Source organism: Emys orbicularis, chromosome 2, assembly GCF_028017835.1.
Source record: "Emys orbicularis isolate rEmyOrb1 chromosome 2, rEmyOrb1.hap1, whole genome shotgun sequence".
Taxonomy (NCBI): domain Eukaryota; kingdom Metazoa; phylum Chordata; order Testudines; family Emydidae; genus Emys; species Emys orbicularis.
The window spans coordinates 6,682,015-6,704,319 of record NC_088684.1 but is presented as its reverse complement, the minus strand read 5'-3'; the positions used below and the strand labels follow the sequence as shown (position 1 = coordinate 6,704,319).

General features: G+C 45.6%; 1 protein-coding gene across 1 annotated transcript in view; it reads left to right on the top strand.

Annotated features, from left to right (window-relative positions):
* ADGRB1 (adhesion G protein-coupled receptor B1) overlaps window positions 1-22,305 on the top strand; it is a 278,120-nt gene that overhangs the window by 188,738 nt on the left and 67,077 nt on the right. The window contains exons 18-20 of the mRNA XM_065398580.1: window positions 11,101-11,204; window positions 12,217-12,285; window positions 18,851-18,953. Coding sequence (XP_065254652.1) covers window positions 11,101-11,204; window positions 12,217-12,285; window positions 18,851-18,953 — 276 coding nt within the window. The remainder of the gene's footprint in view (window positions 1-11,100; window positions 11,205-12,216; window positions 12,286-18,850; window positions 18,954-22,305) is intronic.

Below are 22,305 nucleotides of genomic sequence, written 5' to 3'. Positions count from 1 at the left end.
TACACTGTCAGGATGGCATGAAGAGGCCTTAGCATAAATGAGAATTAGATTCAGGATCTTTATACTGGTAGACCTGAGTGAATGCTGCCAAAATCTATTTGAGGATAGTCAGCCAGATGGAAACAGCACATTCAGTTCATTGGCATTCTACTCATTTTGATCATTTTCTGCAAACATTTGTGCACATTTTGTCTGGTTGGTTGGTTGGTTGTTTTGTTCATGAACATGTTCGCTCTTCTGAGTACTGGTGCAAAGATACGTTTGTGCAAAGATGTGCACTGGAAACATATTTGTGGCCATCTTAAAAACTCTTTGGTGTCCCTCCTCTTTGTAAAGTTTCAGTTGTCCACTCAGGGAACAGAAACAATACCATGTGACTCAGGCGACCATGCGCAAGCCATGAATGCTGACCAGTTGAAGGCATAGTAGCAAATGGTTGATGAACAATCCCTGGGGTGAAATATATTCACCTGAGGCTTGATCAGAAGCCCATGCAGGTTAATGGAAAGATTCTTATTGCTTTCAAATGAGTATTGGATCAGACCCATAAAATAGCCATGAGACCATTTTGAATTACAAACATTTTTTTTTTTTTAAATCAAAAGTGTGTTTGCAAATAATTTGGGAACAGAAGAAACAGTCAAATGCCTGAGTTACATTATTAGGGTGATTATGTCAAATACAGAGTTTGCTCAGCCCTGATCACCACTGAGGATGTGAGAGGCAGAAAGAACAACATGTGCAGCATTGAGAAATATCATCCTTTGACTTAGTTCTAAATGGAGCTAGCTTGATGCAGGGGCACGAGCAGGGAAGTGGAGCAAGGATAATGCTGCTGCTTTAACAGAGTCACATTTCACAGAGTTACTGGCAAAGAAGAGAAGGAAGGAAGGAAAGGTGGAGCGAGAAAGTGAACGGAGAGGAGGGCTGAAGAGAGGAAAATAAGAGAGGAGTACTGAGGTCAGAAAGAAAAAAAACAGGATCTGGAAAGAGGGCTGTGAAACAGAGGGCAAAAGGGGCCAAATTGGGGAGGAAAGAAAGAAACTGGAGAGAAGTGGCTAGGGAGAGGAAGAAGGAAAAGAGAAAACGGGATGGTAATCAGGAGAGGCAGAAAGCAAAGAAGGAAAAAAGATGTCTAAGAGAAAAGGAAGAGCATCCGTCTCCCCTGCCAGGCAGACAGATTAGGTAGCAGGGAGAGCAAACAGCCTCAGGCAGGAGCATTCATTATTCCACCCTAGTTGATGTCGCTGATTGCAAATCCTTCCATTCCTCGTCCTTGCTCTGTGACAGAATTGCGGGAATTGGAGTTGAGATTGACCTATTGTTCCCTTTTGCTACAGCAAGAGTGTCCCCTCTCCTATGATCACTGGGGCATTGTCCCTTATGGATTTCAGGGCGCCAAATGGGGCTTCCACATGGCACCCAGCAGGGTGGGTGGGGATGGAACAGAATGTCTGCAGTTTTAGAGGATCTCCTCCAGACCCTGGCGGCTCTCAAAGTGATGGAGACCCAGTGTCCCTGGACTGCACATCTGAAAGTGGCTCCTTTACTTCCCAGTTGTAGTGCTTGCCTTATAAGTCTCCAGATGAGCATCTCCACCGGTGCGGGCTAACCTGTCTCTTTGATTTATTATGATGGAGCACCTTCTTGTCGTTACTTCTTTATTTTTTTAATAATCCAACCCTTTTTTCCCCCTCCTCCGAGGAAATTTTCCTGGCGAGGCTGAGATCCTACAGCAGCTGGTCGCTGTCTGTCAGGGGCTTTAATTAGTCAGAGGGAATAAAACAAAGGCTGCCTCTCTTGCTAAAGAGAAAAAGGGAAAGGGGAAAAAAAATCAACCTCGTAAACAAAGAAACAATACAGAATCCTGAGCTGACTGGGATTGACCCTGTGAGACTTCCCGTTCCTAGGGACCTCACTTGGGCACAGATCCTCGAAAGTACTTATAGATTTCGCTGGAAGTTAGGTGCATAGATTCCTTTCAGGATCTGGGCCCTAATATTACCATTGAAGTCAGTGGGACTTCCAGGATCAGGCCCTTCATTCCGAACCATCTTCCCAAATTCTGCAAACATTCTGCAAACAGCACCGGGTTAAATCTCTTCAGGGTTGGGTAAACCTTTGCTCCTCCCTAGGGAGAGAGAATGAGTTGTATGCTGTTTCCTCAGTTGGGGTCTTTCAGCTCAGTCCTCGCAGATGAGGTCCTGACCAAGGATACCCTACCTTCATATTTGTTCCCTTCCTCTTTTATGATTTTATTCCACAGTGGAAGGTAAATTTGCCTTTAAAAGATTTTTTATATTTCTCCATAATATGTATTCCTTAATATTTGAAATATTCTGTTACTCATTTAAATGTTATATATTTTGACCCTTTGGGGAATATCAATTTCTAAAATTTCAGATTTATCGTAATTTGTTTTGAAGTGGAATAGCTTTCCCTAATTTGGCTTATTATTATTACACATCACAAGTAAAAGATGTGATAGATTCATAGATCCCAAGGCCAGAAGGGACCATTGTGATCATCTGGTCTGACTTGCTGCATATCACAGGCCATAGAACTCCCCCAGAACAATTCCTAGAGCAGGTCTTTTAGAAAAACAGCCAATCTTGACTTACAATTTGTCAGTGATGGAGAATCTACCACCACCCTTGGTAAGTTGTTGCAATGGTTAATTATTCTCACAGTTAAAATTTTACACCTTATTTCCAGTCTGAAATTGTCTAGCTTCAACTTCCAGCCATTGGATTGTGCTAGACCTTTCTCTGCTAGAGTGAAGAGCTCATTATCAAATATCTGCTCCCCATATAGGTATTTATGGACGGTAATTGAGTCACCTCTTAACTTTCTCTTTGTTAAGATAAATAAGGTGGGTTTTCTACTCCTTTAATCATTCTCATGGCTCTTCTCTGAACCCTCTCCAATTTATCAACATCTTTCTTGAGTTGTGGGCACCAGAACTGGACATAGTATTCCAGCAGTGTTTGTACCAGTGCCAAATACAGAGAACATAAGAACGGCCATACTGGGTCAGACCAATGGTCCATCTAGCCCAGTATCCTGTCTTCTGACAGTGGCCAATGCCTGGTGCTTCAGAGAGAATGAACAAAACAGGTAATCATCAAGTGATCCATCCTATGTCATCCATTCCCAGCTTCTACAAACTAGGGATAATTCAGAGTATGGTTTTGCATCCTTGCCCATCCTGGCTAATAGCTATTTATGGACCTATCCTCCATGAACTTACCTAGTGCTTTTTTGAACCCTGTTATAGTCTTGGCCTTCACGACATCCTCTGGCAAAGAGTTCCACAGGTTGACTGAACATTGTGTGAAGAAAGACTTCCTTTTGTTTGTTTTAAACCTGCTGCCTATTAAAATAACCTCTTTACTCCTACTCAAAAGCCCCCTGTTTATGCATACCGGGATCACATTAGCCCTTTTGGTCACAGTGTCACACTGGAAGTTCATGTTTTATCTGTCATGACCCCCAAGTCTCTTTCAGAGTCACTGCTTCCTAGAATTGAGTCCCCCATTTATAGCCTACCTTCTTTGTCCCTAGATGTATACATTTACAGTTAGCTGTATTAAAACACATATTATTTCCTTGCATCAGTTTACCAAGCAATCGAAATCACTCTGAATCAGTGATCTGTCCTTTTCATTTTTACCACTCCCTCAATTTTTGTGTCATCTGCAAACTTTATGAGTGATGATTTATGGTTTTTTTCCAGGTCACTGATCAAATGGGTTAACAAAAGACCATGCAAACACTGGGTAAACCTCAAACAAGACTGGAGCCCAAGTATAGCTATTTATAGTAATAGGTGGGTTAGAAAGAAATTTAGGTCATAAAAAATAAAAAGGAATCACCCATTCATCCAGACCACCTTCACAGCTTTAGTCATTTTTTTTACATTCCTGTCACCGAGACCCTCTCCCTTAGCGACCTTCATTAATAATCAGGAATGTATCCCTAGGAAATATCAACGTGTCTATTCCTTGTGGATAAGAACTGAGATTACTCAACTTCGACAGCTGTTCCTGGGTCCTGATTTGAAATCATACCAAAAACTATGTAATAATGTAAATAATGCAAAGATCCTGTAATTTCAGTATTTAAGTATCAAACATTTTATTGTGAAATCCGGAATCAAGATGGCTCTATCTAGACCTTTAACCATGTTTGAGGAGTTGACCCAGGAGCAAGCTGGAATAAAAAGGTTTAATTTCTAAGATGCATACAATTTTTATTGAAAAAGATGTTGATAAGAAAACAACCCAGATGAAAAGATAGAAGAGAGATTTGGATGAAGACATTCATCTGGATGAGTGGGTCTTTATGTGGGAGATCTACATCTTCAATTTGTATAGCTAATAAATAATTTTTTATTAATTATTGTCTAGATGGCATTTGACTCCAGTTAAAAACCATCATATTTTTGCTAGTAGGAGGCACTTCATTGGAGTGGTTGCAGGGAAAGGGGAACATACTTGCATGTGTGGTGCGTCCAGGAAGTAGACAGTTTGGGGAGTAAATTATTAAAGGGTTTCATCTTACTACAAAATACTGGCATCCTAAAGAGCCTTTGCCTGATTATATAATGCTTCAGTAAAATATCTATTTTTTAAACAGAATGACAAATTACTTTCTTTTTTTTTATTATCAGAGGGGTAGCCGTGTTAGTCTGTATCCACAAAAAAACAACGAGGAGTCCGGTGGCTCCTTAAAGACTAACAGATTTATTTGGGCATAAGCTTTTGTGGGTAAAAAAACCACTTCTTCACTTTCTTTTTTATTGTTATCAGCAAGATTTTGTATTGCACGTTATTGGAAAAGTGTGACTTCTCCTATTGAATTGTGTTATAGGAAAATAAGGACTGTCCTACTAATGGAAAAACTTTGACTCCAAGTACGTACATAAGAGAAACACCAGAAAGAGGATAGGTGTTTAGAAATTTGCTCACCCTTTTTAGCATACTCAGAGAAGGAGGGCTCCCGCTGTCATTAAGCCAAAATTTTTAGCCAGGTTCTTTGATTATTAACGTGATCCTGAATAAGTAATAAGCAATGTACGATGTAGTAAGTTAACCTTCTATTTTAACTTTGCCTGAATAAAAAGTGTTTTGTTTTGTTTTTTTAAATGAGGGGAAGGGTCCTGTTGGCAGGGTGTGGAAACAAGCCAAGCCCTGGCATTTTTTGTAGTAGTAGATGTTCACCACAGTGTCCTTGGCCAAAATTTCTCCTCATCCTATTCCCTTCCACCCTGGTGGTGGCTGCTTTTCTTTGGTGCTGTGGTTGGGTACAATAGCTGTAAAGTGCTTTGGGATCCTTTGGATGGAAGAAATGAAATCATTCATCTAGTGCTATGACAGACCCTTCGGTTTATGGAACTCATTCCACAGGGAGAGACGCAGTATGAAAATGTGGATGGGTGGCCGAAGGTTTTAGGACGTGAAATTGGAAGAGTTTTGTCATGTGGATGGGGGATTTGTCAACTTCGGGGGTAAGGTTTTGTCGTTTATACGCAGAGATTTGGTAGTGTTGGAATGAAGTTTTGGCAGAGTTTTGTTTTGGCAAGGGAGGACATTAGGGATACAGCTGGGAGGTGTAATTTCCAGCTCGGGTAGATGAACGTGTGCTGGTTTTGATTGAAATAATGCTTTAAAAATATCAGTGTAGCTGTGACGGCAGGTGTGGCGGCTCAGGCTCGCCACCTGCGTATGTGCCTATTTGTGGCACGGTAGTTAGATCAAAGCTAGTGCGTGTACACCTGTACATCTCCCCGAGCTAGAAATCACACATTCAGCTTCAGTGTAGACGTACCCCTAGGAAGGGGTTTCTTTGGTTTGAGGCTCCTGTCCTCACCTGAACTGTACAACTTTGTCGTACTGCAAGCCCAAGTTTTACGGACATGGAAGAGACATGTCAAAACTGGGACTGGCTGATGGAAATCAGGACGCAGATTCAGCTCTTAGACCTAATTCCCTCTAAGCCATGCAAGGATGCAGGCCAACCTGCCAAGCTGTCACTTCCCCACAAGGGCCAGTAAGTCAAGTCTGAGTTCACCTTGAGGGAATGTCCCGGTTTACAAAGGCTTGAACATGTGTGAATTACCTTCAGTCTGGTTCTCTCACCGAGGAATCCAGGATCATAAGCAAACACTCTCCCTCACTTAATGTAAAACACAAACATTGCATTAGTTCACTGCCAGCTCTGAGGCACATTCTGGGGGGGGCGAGGGGGAGGGTTGTTTTTAGTACAACTTCCTAGACTTGTCTTTTCTCCTGGCCACATGAAGATTCCCTTAAATGAGACTGGTTAAATATCATGTGGGACTTGCTGCGAATCTCTGGCCATCATTACTCTGTTTGTGTAGCAGCCAGCGGGGGCCGCTGTGACAGAGAATGTTGCAGGGGCAGTAAGAAAGCAGTCCAGGAGGACATTTATCTAAGGCAATAATATGGTGCTTGTTACCTCCTCACACTCTTTCATGTGCTTATCCTCACAGCGTTCCAGGGCAGGGCTATTGTCCCTGTTTTACAGATGAGGAAGTGAGGCACAGAGAGACCAAGTTACTTGCCCAAGGACACACAGAAAGTCTGTGGCAGACCAGTGAATTGAACGCTGCTTTCGCGAGACACAAGGCAATGGCCTAACCACTGGACCACCCTTCCTCTCTGGAAAGAAGGCTTCACATTGTTATCAAAAGAAGGGCCCTTCCCAGATTTCTTTTTGTAGGGAGTGGTATACAAAGCTTCGGCGCTGAAGGGTGTAAACACCCAGGGAGGGAGCGGAATTATCTAGGATGGCCCCAGGGAGTGCAATGGTTTGAGCTAAATCCCCGTTGAAGTTAATGGGAAGATTCATCCTCATTTCAGTGGGCTTGGGATCAGTCCCTAACGGCAGCAGAAATAATGGGATGAAACTGAGCAAAAGCAAGGTTGAAGGCCAATAAATATTTCCCGATGGTGAGATCTGTCAGACTGCAGCTGGATCTCCCAAGGAGGAGCAGTGGGAGCCCCATCACTGAAGTCATTTCTAAATAGAAACGGCGAAGCCCTGGAGCAGATACCATTCTGCCACAGTTGTGAGTGATGGTTGTGAGTTAGGAGATTCCTGGACTACACTGAAAAGATCTGGAATTGGTTTCACTTTCCAGGACATCTCCCACTTATGTTTTCAAACAAGCACCTTCGTGCGGTCTCCCAGGCTGCCCCTCACGCTTGGGAGGAGCTCCCTGTAGACATCTGCAAAGCCACCTCATTGTCCTCCTCAAAACTTTCCTTTGCCGTGAGGCACAGTCAGGCTGCTGGTGTGCTGAGACCACTGCCTATCGTGCTGACCCATATTATCTCATTGGTTGTACTGCCCCATCTCTATCTTTCTGCGGTCTCTTGCCTTATACTCAGGGCACATCTACACTTACAGCTGTGTGTAGAGTGCAGACACTGCATGCCCAGCTAGCACAGGTATCAATAGCGGTGTAGACACTCGGCATGGCTTAGGCGAATAAAGTAGAATAGAGTTATTTCCACGCCTAAGCGCCCAGGGTTTATACCATACATGGCTTGCTAGATACCCAAGCAGTGCCACTTCTACACTGCTAGTTTTAGCAGTTGCATCCCACTGTCTGGCCGCTACTGGAGCCTTTCCCCACTGCAGAGGAAGGCTCCGTCAATGGGGAAGGACACTGGGCCAGCTTCTTTCCCTGCTGTCTCCCCCCTGCCAGTCTTTTCCTGCTGCATCCCCAGTGCCAGAGCCTTTCTCTGTGCATGGAGATACACACTGCAGTGACAAGCGAGGATGCAGACTGCCTTTCACTTTGGCGCGTAGCTACATGTATGGTGCCCGTACTCTGCACGTTGCTATGAGTGTAGATGTAGCCTTAGATTGTCAGAGATCATCTTTGTTGTTGCTGTTCTTGTTCTGTGTTTGTACAGTGCCTAGCACAATGAGGCCTTGGTCCCTGGTTGGGGCTCCTGGGCGCTGTGGTAGTAATAAACGATTAATAATAATAAGGAGCTGGAAGCAGGGCATTCTTCATGAGGCCCTTAGACTCTGGAATTCACTACCCCACATGGTGGTCAGCGAGAGATTGATTTGTTAACCTTAGAGCATGTGGCAAAGCTCGTCTTTTCTTACAGGCATTTCAGGAAGAAGGGAGGTCTAGCTGGTGGTTGATGTAGACGTCACGTTGGTTGGAACCATAGGACGGGTTTGATGTTTAGGTTTTTTAGGAGGTTTCTTTTCACTGCAATGTGATTAGTGGTAATTGGGTACTTGTTTAGTTGGGACACGGATAGGGCCGGCTCCAGGCACCAGCCGACCAAGCAGGTGCTTGGGGCGGCACCTGGAGGGGGGCAGCGCTCCGGCCGGGCTTGCCGCCCTCCCCCCGGCGCTCCGGCCGGCCGGGGAGAGCGGGGCTGCGGCCGGGCTCGGCGCCCTCCCCTGCTGCGCTCCCCGCCGGGGGGCCGGGGGCGACAGGAGGCTTTTTTGCCTGGGGCGGCAAAAAAGCCAGAGCCGGCCCTGGACACGGAGATATAGCATTGCTGATTTTGATACTTGTGAGAGTATCATTATGTGTTTTTGATGAGTGAGAGGTGTCTAGAGCTAGGGGCTAGGTGCTGGAGAGATCTAAATTATGAAAGAAACAGCTGTTAAAACAAACTGCAGTGTATAGTGATTGGTGAATTTCTCAAAGGGCCATATCCGAAGCCTGTTGAAGTTAATGGAAAGGCTCCCATTGACTGCAGTGGCCTTTGAATCAGACCCCAGATCCAGAACCTCATGTAGGTTGAGCATCCAAAGGTTTGGACGCTTCTCTAAAAGTTTATCCCAAACTCTTTGGGCTGGAAATCCTGCAAGATTTCCCCTGGGGTCTCTAGTATGTCCTGGTGGGGTTCAGTTTATAAACACTTTAAGAAGGGTCTTGCTCTTCATTAATGCCTCTAATGAGAGCCAAAATGTGCTCTTGGCCCACAGCAACCAAATGAAACAAGCAAAAAACCATCACCCAGCTTTTTCAAACTGCAAGGAAGGTTCAGAGCAGGTGCAGTTCACCTCTGGGTAAAGGTTCAGCTCAGTTCTCATTTGGTCCAATCTGGTTTGCTTGTCTCTAGTTAGCAGAGTGTATTGCGGAGTTAACCGCATGCGGACTACTTGTCTGCGAGGGCTGCCTGTTCCTGTCCCAGATCCACGCAGAGCCCAGTGCTGGGGGATGTTTATGTCAGAAACCACCTCGTTTCAGCAGCTGTAGCAATAAACACGGATACCAGAAAACCTAATACCGCCCTTGTCCGTGGCCTCACACCCCCACAAGCTGCCTCAATCAGTTCAATCACAAGGGATCATTCTCCTCTGTCATCAGCATTGTGGATTTCTGCTAGCTGTTCTGTATTCATTACAAGCAGGGAGCATTGACATGGATAGCATGGAGCATGGTGGATAAAGAACATGCAACAGAGAAATACACAGTGTAGTCTGGAGAAGGGGAAGTTTTGCCATCCATGATCTGGAGAACCAGATTAGGAGAAGCCACTGTGGAGCACTTGACACTTCAAGAGCACATGGCTGACAGGAGCGGTGGGTTCAAACATCAAGGGAGAGATATTCCTCTCTCCCATCCCCAGTCATGTCTTCTCCAGCTATGCTAAAGGCTGGTGAGGCCTAATGCATAGGATGAACTACCCACACAGGTTCGCCCTCCACCACCAAACCTTTTAAAAACTGCCTTGCCGTGTGTTTACCCCCAAAGTCCCCGCTCATGGGCAGTGTCTGGGAACCAGTGAGGCCACTTGCTATTTGACCCAATAAAGGTCTCAAGCAAAAACACGGACAACCTTAATGTTTAATAGACCGCCACACCTCCCTCTGCATGAATAACAAGCCAAATTCATCCCTGGTCTACCTCCCTTGCATTCAGTGCTGTTACACCTGCAATGAGTTTGGCCTCACGGAGTTTAAGACAATCCTTTGATGCCACAGCCCAGTTTTGACTAGCCAAGTGGTAGGTCCACCAAATGGACTTGGTCACACAGGAGATCAGTTCATACCATTCTTATCCCTGTCCTGTATGAATTACTAATTACTAGACTCCTCCCTTTTCTCCCATGAGTGAAACTAATTTCGTCCCCCTTCCTTCCCCCCTCCCTCCCCACTGTGTGGCAGGAGAAGAGTTACAGCTGAACTGAAAAATTAGAAGAGCAAATTCTTTTCTTCAAGGATGAGACCGTGACATCCCCCAGGCTGAACATCCAGGAATCAAAACAATACAGGAACCAAAGCATAAGCATGAAAGGAAGTTTGGGGCAAATGGAGGAACTCAGGAGGAGGGAGTCACCATAATATGATCATCTTCCCCTGCTGTGGTCTCAGATGCCAGCTTAGGATTTGCGTGTTGGCTGTGAATGGGTAGCTAGTTAACACCTTTCTTTGGGGGTGAGGGGCCAGGAGGGAGGTGAGGGAGCAGGGGCGGGAGGGATCCTGTAATTTGGCTGAATTCCCTCCAAGTTTACCGGCTTGCTGTGCATAGGAAGAGACGCCGGGTGCAGCTGAGGAAGGGTGGTGAAACAATGGCCATTCCAGCTGGATGTTATCACCGAGTTTATTTATTTATTTTCCTCTTTGCTTGTTTTGTCTCCTTGCCTGCCAGATGGTGCTTTCTAATTGGTGGAAGATTTTCACCCTCTTCTCATCCTCCGAGCTGCAATGATAGCAGCTCCGAGAAGAGCTGATTTGTAAACCTGCGAGCGTGCGGACCTCCTGCTGTTATGGCCTCATTAACCCTCTCGGGAGCCTCCTGTTAAAGATGAAGGGCCCAATTCTCCTCTCTCAGACTGTTTGTCTCCATTGACTTCACTGGAAGTGACTCCTGGTTTACACCAGTATATGTGAGAATAGAATCAGGCCCGATGAGAGGCTGGGTCAACCAAAAATGTGTCTGTTTCTCACATCCTATTTCTTTGTTTCAGTTTGATGTGATTGCCAGGTCAATTGACACGTGCTCAGGCAATTGTGGGGGAAAGATCTTGTTATGAAACCGAGCTGGTAGCATTTGCTGAGCGTCCTTTTTGTCTCTTGTTTTCTCTTTTTCAGAACATGGAAAAAGTGCTGGTCCCTTCTGTCACATTAATCGTAGGCTGTGGAGTATCTTCGCTGACGCTTTTGCTCTTGATTATCATTTACGTCTCAGTCTGGAGGTACAGATTTCTTTCTCCACTTTTCTCACTGGGCACAGCAGCTGTCATTCGGTCTGGGTGGATTCTGGAGGTTCTGCCCTCCTGTTGTGGATGTTTGGGTATCTGAGGCAGAACCATTTTCTGATGAGCAGGTGCTGAAGGAAGTGGTTTTGGTGGCTTAGTAGGTGGCATTCTCTTCTCTGGCACATAACCCAGTATGGTGCTGGCTGGAGAGGCAATGAAGCTAGTGCCCTGAACACTTGAGTCATAGACATTAACATTTTCAAAAGTAACTTGCTGTTTTGGGTACCTCGGTTCTTGGGTGTCCACCTTGAGACACTTTAAGAGGCCTGATTTTCGAAGGGTAGTTGCTCAGCACTTTCTAAAAATCAGGACCCTTTAAGGTGTCTCAAGTTGGAGATGGGCAAAATTGAAGCACCCAAAATCACTAGTCACTTTTGAAAATGTAGGTCCTAATGATCCCACAGCAATTTTCATAAACTTAAGGGTATTAAAACCGAGCATCCTGGCCTAATCGCAATTTAGCTAGCTACAGTCTGTCTGCCTAAATTCCCCCTTCAGTTTCAAATATGGGATTCTTCTTCACTTTGTGTTGAATAGGGTTACTGTTTGCTGTTAAACAGCTGCTATGTATCACCCCAGAAGTAGCTGCATTTTTGTGGTGGCTGTGACTCCTTAACATACAAAGTTTGATTCATCCAAGGCCTGCACTGGCATAAAGTCTCCAGAGTTAAGACCCCACCCAAAGCCCAGGTCATAAGATGCATGTAACTCTGTAGATTTTAAGGCCAGAAGGGACTTAGTCTGACCTCCTGCATAGCACAAGCCATTGAATCTCACCCAGGGATTCCTGCATTGAGCCCAACAAGTTGTGCTTGAGCTAGAGTGTATGTTTTAGAAAGTCCAACCTTGCTATAAAGACTCCAAATTACAGAGAATGCACCACATTGCTTGGTAAACTGTCCCAATTGTCAGCTACTCTCACTGTTAATAATGTACACCTTATTTCCAGCCTGAATTTTTTAGCTTCCGATTCCACCCGCTGGGTCTTGGTATGCCTATGCCTGGGGAGTGAGTCGAGGTGAGTTTGAGGTGAATGTTGGGGCTAGTTTGTAGCAAGATTGGGCCTCAGTTTTATACTTAACCAGAGGCTGAATTTCCAGGCAAGCCAACTACAGGCAGGAGTTTCCAAGTGAGCCTGCGATTCAAGTTTGTCTAGGTTAAGAAGCCCACTATGATCAGAAAGTTTCTCCCTATACTTACAAACTGGGATCAGATTGCCTCTTAAAGTCTGATAAGCTAAATGAATTGTGAGGTTCTTTAGTCTCTCACCGTAAGGCAGGTTTCCAGATCTTGAATCATTGTCCTGTCTCACCTCTGAACCTGCCCCATTGTTTCAACATCCGTTTTAACATACGGACACCAGAACAGGACACACTTGCAGTAGCCATCTCCCCCGTGTTATATGCAGAGGTAATATCTCCTGCTCAACATTCCTCTGTTTATTACAAATCCCAGGATCAGGTCAGCCCTTTTAGCCACGTTATCTCGTACAGATAACGGGGAGTGCTCAGAAGTGAGTCCAGCGGCATTATTCCGATGTCATTACTATCCAAGTCCAGGAACTCCGCAAACCTGGCCTTTTGCCAATGCGTGGGAAAGTAGCTCCTTGTTACAACAATGTTCTACCCACATGGTGTTCTGTGGAGAGCACTTACTGGAATTCAGCTGCTTTGTGGAGATTTAGCTGAGAATTTCCCATGCAGACTTTTGGACAAAGGCAGCTGGAGCATGTGTGTGTAGGCTCAGCTTGAAAACCAACCTGTTCTCATGAATAGAATCACCGAGGCTGATAATTTGGAAACATTCCCAGAGTTTTGCCCAACTAGAGTTTGCTTCTGTATGGGAAGGCAGAGAGAGGGGACAGGAATGGGAGCAAGAGGGAAGGGGGAGTTCAGGACTTTTGGAGAATGGGCCAGATACCCGAGAGAACATGCAGCACTCCTCGGGTTCTCAGTCAAATCCTCAGAAGCTGTTTCCCCATACTGATACGTGCCAGGCTATCAATGAGAGTGGGTGGGAGCTTTTTGGCTCAAGTGACCAGTTCAGATACAGTCATACTGGCAGAACGTGGTTCCAAACTGAACATTGTTACTGTCTGATGGGCCGTTTGGTGACCTGTTGGTGGACTGAGTCCAGTTCCTGGTGGACAGATGGTGGCAACCCTCACTCAACCCTCCACAAAGGGTGCATCACTCCCTTTGTTCACAGCCTTGATAGAGCAGCCAGTGACTTAATGGGCCATGGAAACTGAAGTACTTCCCCGTCCCCAGCAGTGGTTCCTCCTGGTCAGGCTTGGAGATGCAGCCTGCTTGTGGTCCGTGTGCTCTACATGTTCTGTGGGTAAAGAGAGGACTTCTCTGCCCAGAACAATCCATCCTGAGCCTTATATCTGTGCAGAATTCTCTCAAAAAATGCCCCACTAATGGGCAAAGTCAAGGAGAATAGACTGTAGGGAACATTCTGCCCTGGCTGGGGATGGGCCAGGTGATCTAATCCTCTTGCAAAGCACTGATTGTTGTGACTTCTTTTCCTCTGCTTCTTGACACTCAGGAGCATTCATGAATGTTCTAGTGTATTTTCCATCCCTGACCTCAATGTCGTGCAGCAACCCACTGAGCTGGAGTGACCTTTCCATACCACCACGATCAATGCTCTGAATTGATTAGCTCTCCCACTGCTTCTCTCGTCAGCCAGTCAACATGCAGAAAAGCCCAGGCCTCTGTGGTTTGCCGCTGATGGCTGCGTAAAAGCTACGTCCATGTCTTTCTGCAAGATATCAGCATGAGTTTGTCTCACCTCTTGCTCCTCGCAGCTGAGTCTAATTTTTGTGGCTGTCTGTGAACTGCCAAGGTGCTGCTGCCTCCTGTTGCACGCTTACCCTGCTTTAAATCCAGTTGTCTTCCCTTCACTAGAGGTGCTCAGATACTGCGGTGGGGGGTCATAGGAGATAGATAGAAAGTGTGGCTATGATGGAAGGAAGGAAGGAAGCAAGCAAGCAAGCAAGCAAGCAAGCATGGTTGTGTGGCTCTCCCTGCAGCTTGGAGAAGCTGGAGCTATGGTTCCCAACTGCCTCAATTCTGACGGGCCTTTGCCTCATCAGAAACACCCTGGAGTATCATGACGTGTGATCTCCTGCGCGTTAGTGGGTGAATGCAGTAGCGTTTAACGTCGAGCAGAGGAATGCGCAGTGGCCCTCAGGCAGTGGTGAGGGTGCTATGCCGCAGCACCCTTTGGATGTGGTGTGTACGTAGGATAGGTAGAAGAGGGCAGGCCCCTAAAGTCTCCTCATCTCAGTATTTTCAGAGTCCACAGAGAGTCAAGTGGAGTGCGGGCCAGAGGGGACGACCACTGCCTCATGGGTTATTCTAGGACGAGGGCAATGACGAAGGCACTGGGGCTTTGTTTCTGTAAGGATGAAGCTGTGGTAACCTGGGTACTGGAGTAAGGTAGAGATGGTCACTGCTAATGCAGAGCTCAATGGGCAGTACTTCATTCTAGATGAGCTGCTCATCCCATGACTAACCGTCAGCCAAGACTTGGTTGACTGCCTTGGGGAATGCAGGACAAATCTGCCTTTACCATAGGCAACTGGGCCTCATTGTCCATTGCCCTGTACCTTGTGCCGTCACTTACAATTGGTGCAGAATAGGTGTAATGGGAACAGGAGCATTTACAGCCAGTTTGCATTAGTGTAGATGATTGCAGGTATTGCGGGGCCTTGGGGAATCAGGGTCATTCTCTGGGGTAATGTCAGGCTGTGAAGTTGACAAGATGATTATGAGGATGATAATAATAGTAATGGAAGACTTCTGTTCAAACAGACTGAATCCCCAAAAGCCCTGGACTGTGGGGACTCAAGAATCAGGATCACAATTTCCTGTCTTGAGCCCAAGGAAAAAAAGAGAGTTGACGTCGATTACAGTCATACAGCATGTAATTTTTGATCCAAGGAATTTAAAGCACTTTGCCAATATTAAGCAACTCACGCAGTATCACACCAATGGGAATGGAGCCCAGGAGACCTGTCTTCCTGCTCTGATCATTGTACATTGCCTCCCTAGCTGGAAAACCAAGAAAAGAGTATGCTTATTCCTAAGCATATGCCACAGAAATAAGGGAGGTTCCCCCTTCCCCCCACCCCCACCCCCACCCCTCTTTCCCTTGGCTGTGAACATCCAGATAACTTCCCATCCAGAGCATGTATTTGTCCCCACTCCATGGTTTGCATTATCATTTGCTCTGTGTGTGCTCTTTACCGTGACTTAAAGCTCTGAGTTTTCCCCTCTGTGCTTTCTCTCTCACCCTCCCCTGGGAATTTCAGAGATAACCCACCAGATGGCCATAGCTTCCCCCACTGCCCTCGGAAAACACATTGCCCTGTCCCAGGGAGACAGGAGAGGAAAAGGATGCTGGGCAGCAGGGATTTGGGGAAGTGGAAAAGGAAGGCTTTTCCAGATTACATGGCTTGCTGCTGCAGCATCTGCGTCACCCAATCTCACACTGCACAGGTGTTAGATTGCGTCTGCATGTGCGTGCTTAGTTTTACCATCTGTTTTTGCTGCCACCGAGCTGCTTCCACTGGGCTTCTGGCCAGTGGAGAGCTTGACCCGTTTGCCCCCTATGTCTTATGGCTAATTTTTGTCAGACATAGGGAGACTTGGGCGTTCTTCCAGGATTGGTGCTTGACACTGGTAGGAAATGGTGGAGCCAAGACAATTGGCAGCATCCTCAGTGGTCCTTGATGTCTACTGTTTCCAGGTGGAGTAGAGGTTCCCAATTCTCCCCTCTAATCCCCCAGTCTATTCGCCTTCCTTCTCCCATGCCTATATCCCTACTGTCATGTAATTTACCTGGTCTCCCCCAGCTCTACAGTTCCCTCTTAGCCTTTGCAAGGGCTGAGATAATATTGAAAGCTAATTTTTTCCCCTACTATTACACACACCTTCTTGTCAGCTGTTGGAAATGGGCCATCCTGATTATCACTGCAAAAGTTTTTTTTCTCCTGCTGATAATAGCCCACCTTAATTGATTAGTCTCATTATAGTTGGTATGGCAACACCCATTTTTTCATGTTCTCTGTGTATACATATCCTCCTACTGTATTTTCCACTGCATGCATCCGACGAAGTGGGTTTTAGCCCACGAAAGCTTATGGCCAAATAAATTTGTTAGTCTCTAAGGTGCCACAAGTACTCCTCGTTCTTTTTGCGGATACAGACTAACACGGCTACCCCTCTGAAACCTGTGAAGGTTTTGTGACTGTTCAAACAATGTTTAACCTGGCAGACCGCAGCTCATGCCTTCTGGACTGGCCAGTGTCCTGGGTTAAAAGTAGCTTCCAGGGGGCAATGTGTTGGGAGCAGTAAGGACCGTGGCTGCTAAGTGGAGGGACCAGATTGGAGCTTCTAGGCAAAGCCAGGCCAGACTCGCTTGCCGCCCCTTGCCAGGACCCCCCCCACCCCACCCCATATAGGCTCCTTGTTCCACCACCCTCTGTGGCAAGGTACTGCCTCCTGCTTCCTGTGTGCAAGCAGCAGAGGGTTGGTGGTTCAGAGCTGGAATTTGTGGTGGTGATTTCTTGGCATGGAGCATATCTGTGCTGAAAGAGGGGGACTAGAGACTTCCAGAATATTTGCATTGAGACATAGGCCGGATTCACCTGTCAGTGAACCCAGCACCAGTGTGTGTCAACATTGGGCCTAGATTGGAACGGGGAGTCAGAGAGAGCCTGGGGACTGAGCTGAGGTGAATTTGAGGTGGATATTGGGGAAAGATTGGGCTCGGTTTTCAAGGGAAACTGAATTTCCGAGCAAGTTGACTGCAGGCTGGAATTTCCAAGAGAGGCTTTACGGGGGGAGGATGAGTTTTGGGACGAGCTGGCTGAGGGCCTAGTTTCAGTGAGAACTCGAGACCTGAGTCTCAGAGAAGTTTGGGCTGATTGCTGCTTTCAACAGAAACCCAGCGACTCTCAGTGTCACAGTGGCACAGCTGGAGTTCCCGCTGAGCCTTTATATTTGCCTGAACGCAAAACGGAAAGGGAAGTAAAGTGGAGTTGAAGGATGCAGGCTGTGTACCAACAGCACATGGTCCCACTCAACACAGCCCGGGCACCTGGAGCACTGAGCAGCGAATGCTGCTTTGGCAGGGCCAGCAAGGAATCCAGAACTCCGTACACAAAGCCCAACATATTTACTGTTGCCCCAAATTAGTCACTGATATTAAATTACTAGGCAACATGCTGGAATACACACTTTAGAGAGAAATCCTTCCGTAACCTCCAGGGGATGCTAATAGATCTCACTCTCTAATTTGCATGGGCCTAAGGTCCTGTTTCTACTCAGGCAAACGCCCACCAATGTCAGTGGGAGTACTTGGATGAGTAAAGTGACTCATGCGTGTGAGTGTGGGACTGGGCCCTAAGTCGGTTGCTGAGTAATGCAGTCACTTTCTTTTTTGTGCCTATTGTTTTCTTTTCTTTTCTTTTTATTAAGTAATTAAAAATGTACTGAGAAATCTCCCCCAAATAATGAGCGAGTTTAATTAGATTGCATGCACGCAATTCAGGAGCAAGGCATAGCTGTGCAGTGCATTGATAATCAGAAAGGAGTAACGCCTTGAGGCTGGGGGGAGCTAAAGTCCAGAGTTGCTACTGTGGATTCCTAGAGTCCAGCGCCAAAATCCTTACTCAGACACCTACATGACTGGCCTGTTTTTTGAGGGCATTCGTGCCCCCCGATTCCTGTGGAAAGGGTATCAGCAGCACCTTTAGAAACCAATCAATGATTATTTTCTGTTTCAGGGACGCCTTGTCAAGTTAAGCAAAGGGGAGAAGTTGATTTTCAAGCAGTTTGTTGCGAAAATGCATTTATTTGTAATCTCCTTGTATAGCCTGCATGCCTGTGGCTCTGTGACTGATTTGGAAATCTTAGCACGTCTGCGTTGTTGTTTAAAGCTGCTTTTCAAGGCCCCTTTCACATCATTTGAACTGAAGAGAACTTTTAGCGCTTAGCAAGTTTCAGAAAAGGTTTAGACATTTATATGGATAAGAATAGCAGCTGTACTGACAGTAGCTAGGAAAAAAAATTACAGGGGCTTTCAATCGTTGTCCTTCAGGGCGCCAGTGATCACTACCTGGGCTCAGGAAGAAACTTCATCCTCATGTAGTATAGTATTGTACAACTGGGGTCCTGTGCTTTCTCCTAAAGCATCCAGCTTTTGCCACTGGCAGAGACTGAATATGCCACTAATTTGTCAGCTCATACACTTCTAACATTTATATTCCTGTCTCATCTAGGAAGATAGCATTGTCTAGTGGCTAGAGCATTGGGCTGAGGCCTAAGGTCTATTCCTGACTCTGCCACTGACCTGCTGTGTGACCTTTTGGGCAAGTCCCTGTACCTCTTTGCCCTCCCCCCTCCTTTGTCTATGGAGATTATAAAATCTTTAGGGCAGGGACTATCTCTTACTAGGTATATATACAGTGCCTGGCACAATGGGGCCCTGATCTGGTTGCACCCTTTAGGTGCTACTGTAATACCAATTAAAATACAGTAGTCCCCCCCCCTCCTCTTTTCTCTTTGCAGATACATCCGCTCAGAACGCTCTGTCATTCTCATCAACTTCTGCCTGTCCATCATTTCCTCCAATGCTCTCATTCTGATTGGACAAACCCAGACCCGGAATAAGGTAGGAGACAAATTTCCTGTTCTCTCATTTAGCATTGAGATGATCTGTTCAGGCAGCTTTCCCTTTCCTCCCTCTTTGCCTCCCTCTGTTAATTAGCGACGTGTCAGAGACACCACTAAACGGCAGATTTCAATTTTCTCTCTTGATAATTTGGGAGCATCCTCAGGGCTTTCATGAAAAACCAATGTGATATTTTTGAATATCTGCCTTGAGTTAGCGGGCACATGGTGCAGCAAAGGAGCATGGTTGTTTGTAAGACTTTAGCCATTTTACCTTCCAAAAACTCAAAAAGACAGATGGGGGCAGGGGGGAACCCCAGCAACTCAGCACTGTAAATGCTTTGCCCTTCTTGGCTGGCTTTCATCCTCGGAGCTCAAAGTATGTTGCAAGCGTGAAGAAAAAGAGCCTCACAACACCCTCTCTAGCGTAGGAAAGTGTCATGAGACTCATTGTACAGCTAAGGCCCAGGGGCCCAGCACCTCCTGGGTATTTAGATTTCAAATCAATGGGAGTCAGACACCTAAATACCTTGGAGAGATGAGCCTGAGAGCTTAAGTGGTTTATCCAAGGTCAAAGAGTGAGTCGGTGACAAAGTTGGAATACCCAGTTGCCCTGGTGTGGCCGCTAAAGTACACTCCTCTGTATTATCAAGCAGGCTATCATACTGAGTCTGTTTGCCAGCCAAAGCACTTTAATTCTCCTATTGGCACCTTTTATAATACCAACCAACTCTTATCATCCATCGCTCTGAAGGCACTTTACAGAGGAGGCCACTGTACTGTATTATCCCTATTTTACAGATCGGGAAACTAAGTCCTAAAGAGGGGAAGGGATTTCTCCAAAGTCACCTAGCAGGCTAGTGCCAGAGTCAGGACTAGAACCCAGGTCTCATAAGATCAATGCTAGCTATGCTGCCTCTTCTTGAAGCTTTATTACAGAGAAGCCCCAGGACTGAATGAGCAGTGGTGACTGACTAGCCTTTTGGTCCCTAAAGAGGGACTTTCAGGTCAGCGCTAGGGCACGTCTGGAGGCCAGGGTGGAAGACATTTGCCTGCTGCTGCTGCCCAGGTCATACTTTCTGTGGATAAAGAGGGATTCAGTCCCCAGGCCTGCAACTCTGGCTCCTCTCCCTAGTATGACGTGCGCTGCAAAAGTAGAGCAATGTGCACCGTGCGTGGTCTGTTAAGTGGTAGAGTGGGGTGGGAGGGATGGAGAGAATGGCTTTGCAGGGGCTTTCACTGGGAACTTTAGCTGAAGCCAAGAGACGTGTGTGCCAGGGCTATGAAAAACAGCATCTCTCCAAGGTTCTTCCCATTTAATAAACCTGGAGGACCACAGCTGTGGCTCCTCTCTGGCTCTGGTCGCTAAACAATCAACTTCATCCTGGAAAAAAAAATTGTCAACAATTTTGGCCGCTCCTGTGCCTTTATTTATTTCTGTCCCTCTTCGGTGGAAAGTTATGGTCTAGTTTGTCCTTTTGCTCCCCATTTTATGGATGTCCCTCATCAGAGCCTTTAGTGGGGGATTCGGTGCGTCGGACTGTGATTGCAAGAGGCAGATTAGTTCTTTGCACATAAATATGCATGAAACCCCATAAATAGAAAGGTTATTCTTGGATTTCCGCTCAGCCGTCTAGTAAACAGTCTCCAGTAGGGAAGAGAGAAAGAAACTATGCAGAGAAAAGGTTGGGGCTCCATGGAGTCTAAATTAGGAATTTATAAAAGCTGAATTATTGATGATGGAGCTTCTGAAAATTTGGCAAGGATTTGCAGCTCCATTTTCCCCCAAGGGTTTCTTTGGCATTGATTAGCTTCAATATTGTGAATTCGTCGTTCATTTCCACCTGTGGAAGCCCAAAGGCCAGAATCTGATTCTATTTGCAAAACGCTTCGAAGATGAAAGTGCTGGATAGGGGCTAAATAATTGTTAGGTAAGACAAAAGGCATGAGCCCTGCATTATCCAGTCACACATTCATGTCTGTGAGTTTATTAATATATTGTAGGCACGATTATGTGGTATTAATTAGGACTCCATTAATAAAGAACGAAAGGAGGGTAATGTAATTAATGCAAATTGACATGGGTTTATGGAAAATAAATTCTGTCAAACTATCTCGATATCTTTTTTGATGAATTACAAGTTTGGTAGATACATTTAATAGTATTGACATAATATAGTTAGATTTCTGTTAAGCATTTGACTTGGTACTGCATGATATTTTGATTAAAAAACTAGAATGATACAAAGTTAATATGGCACACATGAAATGGATTAAAAACCGAGGAACTGATAGGTCTCAAAATGTAATTATAAACAGGGGATTGTCATCGAGCAGGTGTGTTTTCAGTGGGGTGTCTCAAGCACTGGTTCGTGGCTCTATGCTATTTAACATCTTTATAAATCACTTAAAGAAAACATCAAATCATCACTGATAAAGTTTGCAGATGACACAAAAATTGGGGGAGTGGTGAATAATGAAGGGGACAGGTCACTGATTCATAATACATCTGTATTTGGCACTGGTGTGACCACTGCTGGAATCCTGTGTCCAGTTTTGGTGCCCATTGCTCAAGAAGGATGTTGGTAAATTGGAAAAGCAGCAAAGAGTCCTGTGGCACCTTATAGACTAACAGATGTATTGGAGCATGAGCTTTCGTGGGTGAATACCCACTTCGTTGGATGCAGGTAAATTGGAGAGGATTCAGAGAAGAGCCACGAGAATGATTAAAGGAGTAGGAAACATGCTATATAGTGACAGTCTCAAAGAGCTCAATCTGTTTAGCTTGACAAAGAGAAGGTTAAGGGGTGACATGATCACAGTCTGTCAGTATCTATATGTGGAACAAATATTTAATAATGGGCTTTTCAATCTAGCAGAGCAAGGTCTAACACGATCCAATGACTGGAATTTGAAGCTAGACAAATTCAGACTGGAAATAAAGCATCATTTTTTAACAGTGAGGATAATTAACCACTGGAAGAATGTACCACGGGTGGTGGTGGATTCTCCATCACTGACAATTTTTAAATCAGGACTGGGCATTTTTCTAAAAGATCTGCTCTAGGAATTATTTTGGGGCAGTTCTCTGGCTTGTGTTACACATAAGGTCAGACTAGATGATCACAAAGGTCCTTTCTGGCCTTAAAGTCTATGAATCTATCTGTTGCAAAGGAAAAAAAAAATCTTTTCTTCAAAAAGAGAAGTGTAAGAACCCTGTGTGGTCGAGTAGAACAGCTTGGTAAATTGGCTTGAGTAGCAGTCTCTCCTGTGAAAGTTGCTGGTTTGAACCCAGCATGGTGTAGCAATGGAAAAAAGTTCTTGCTATCTCGAGACTTCTTGATGAACAATGA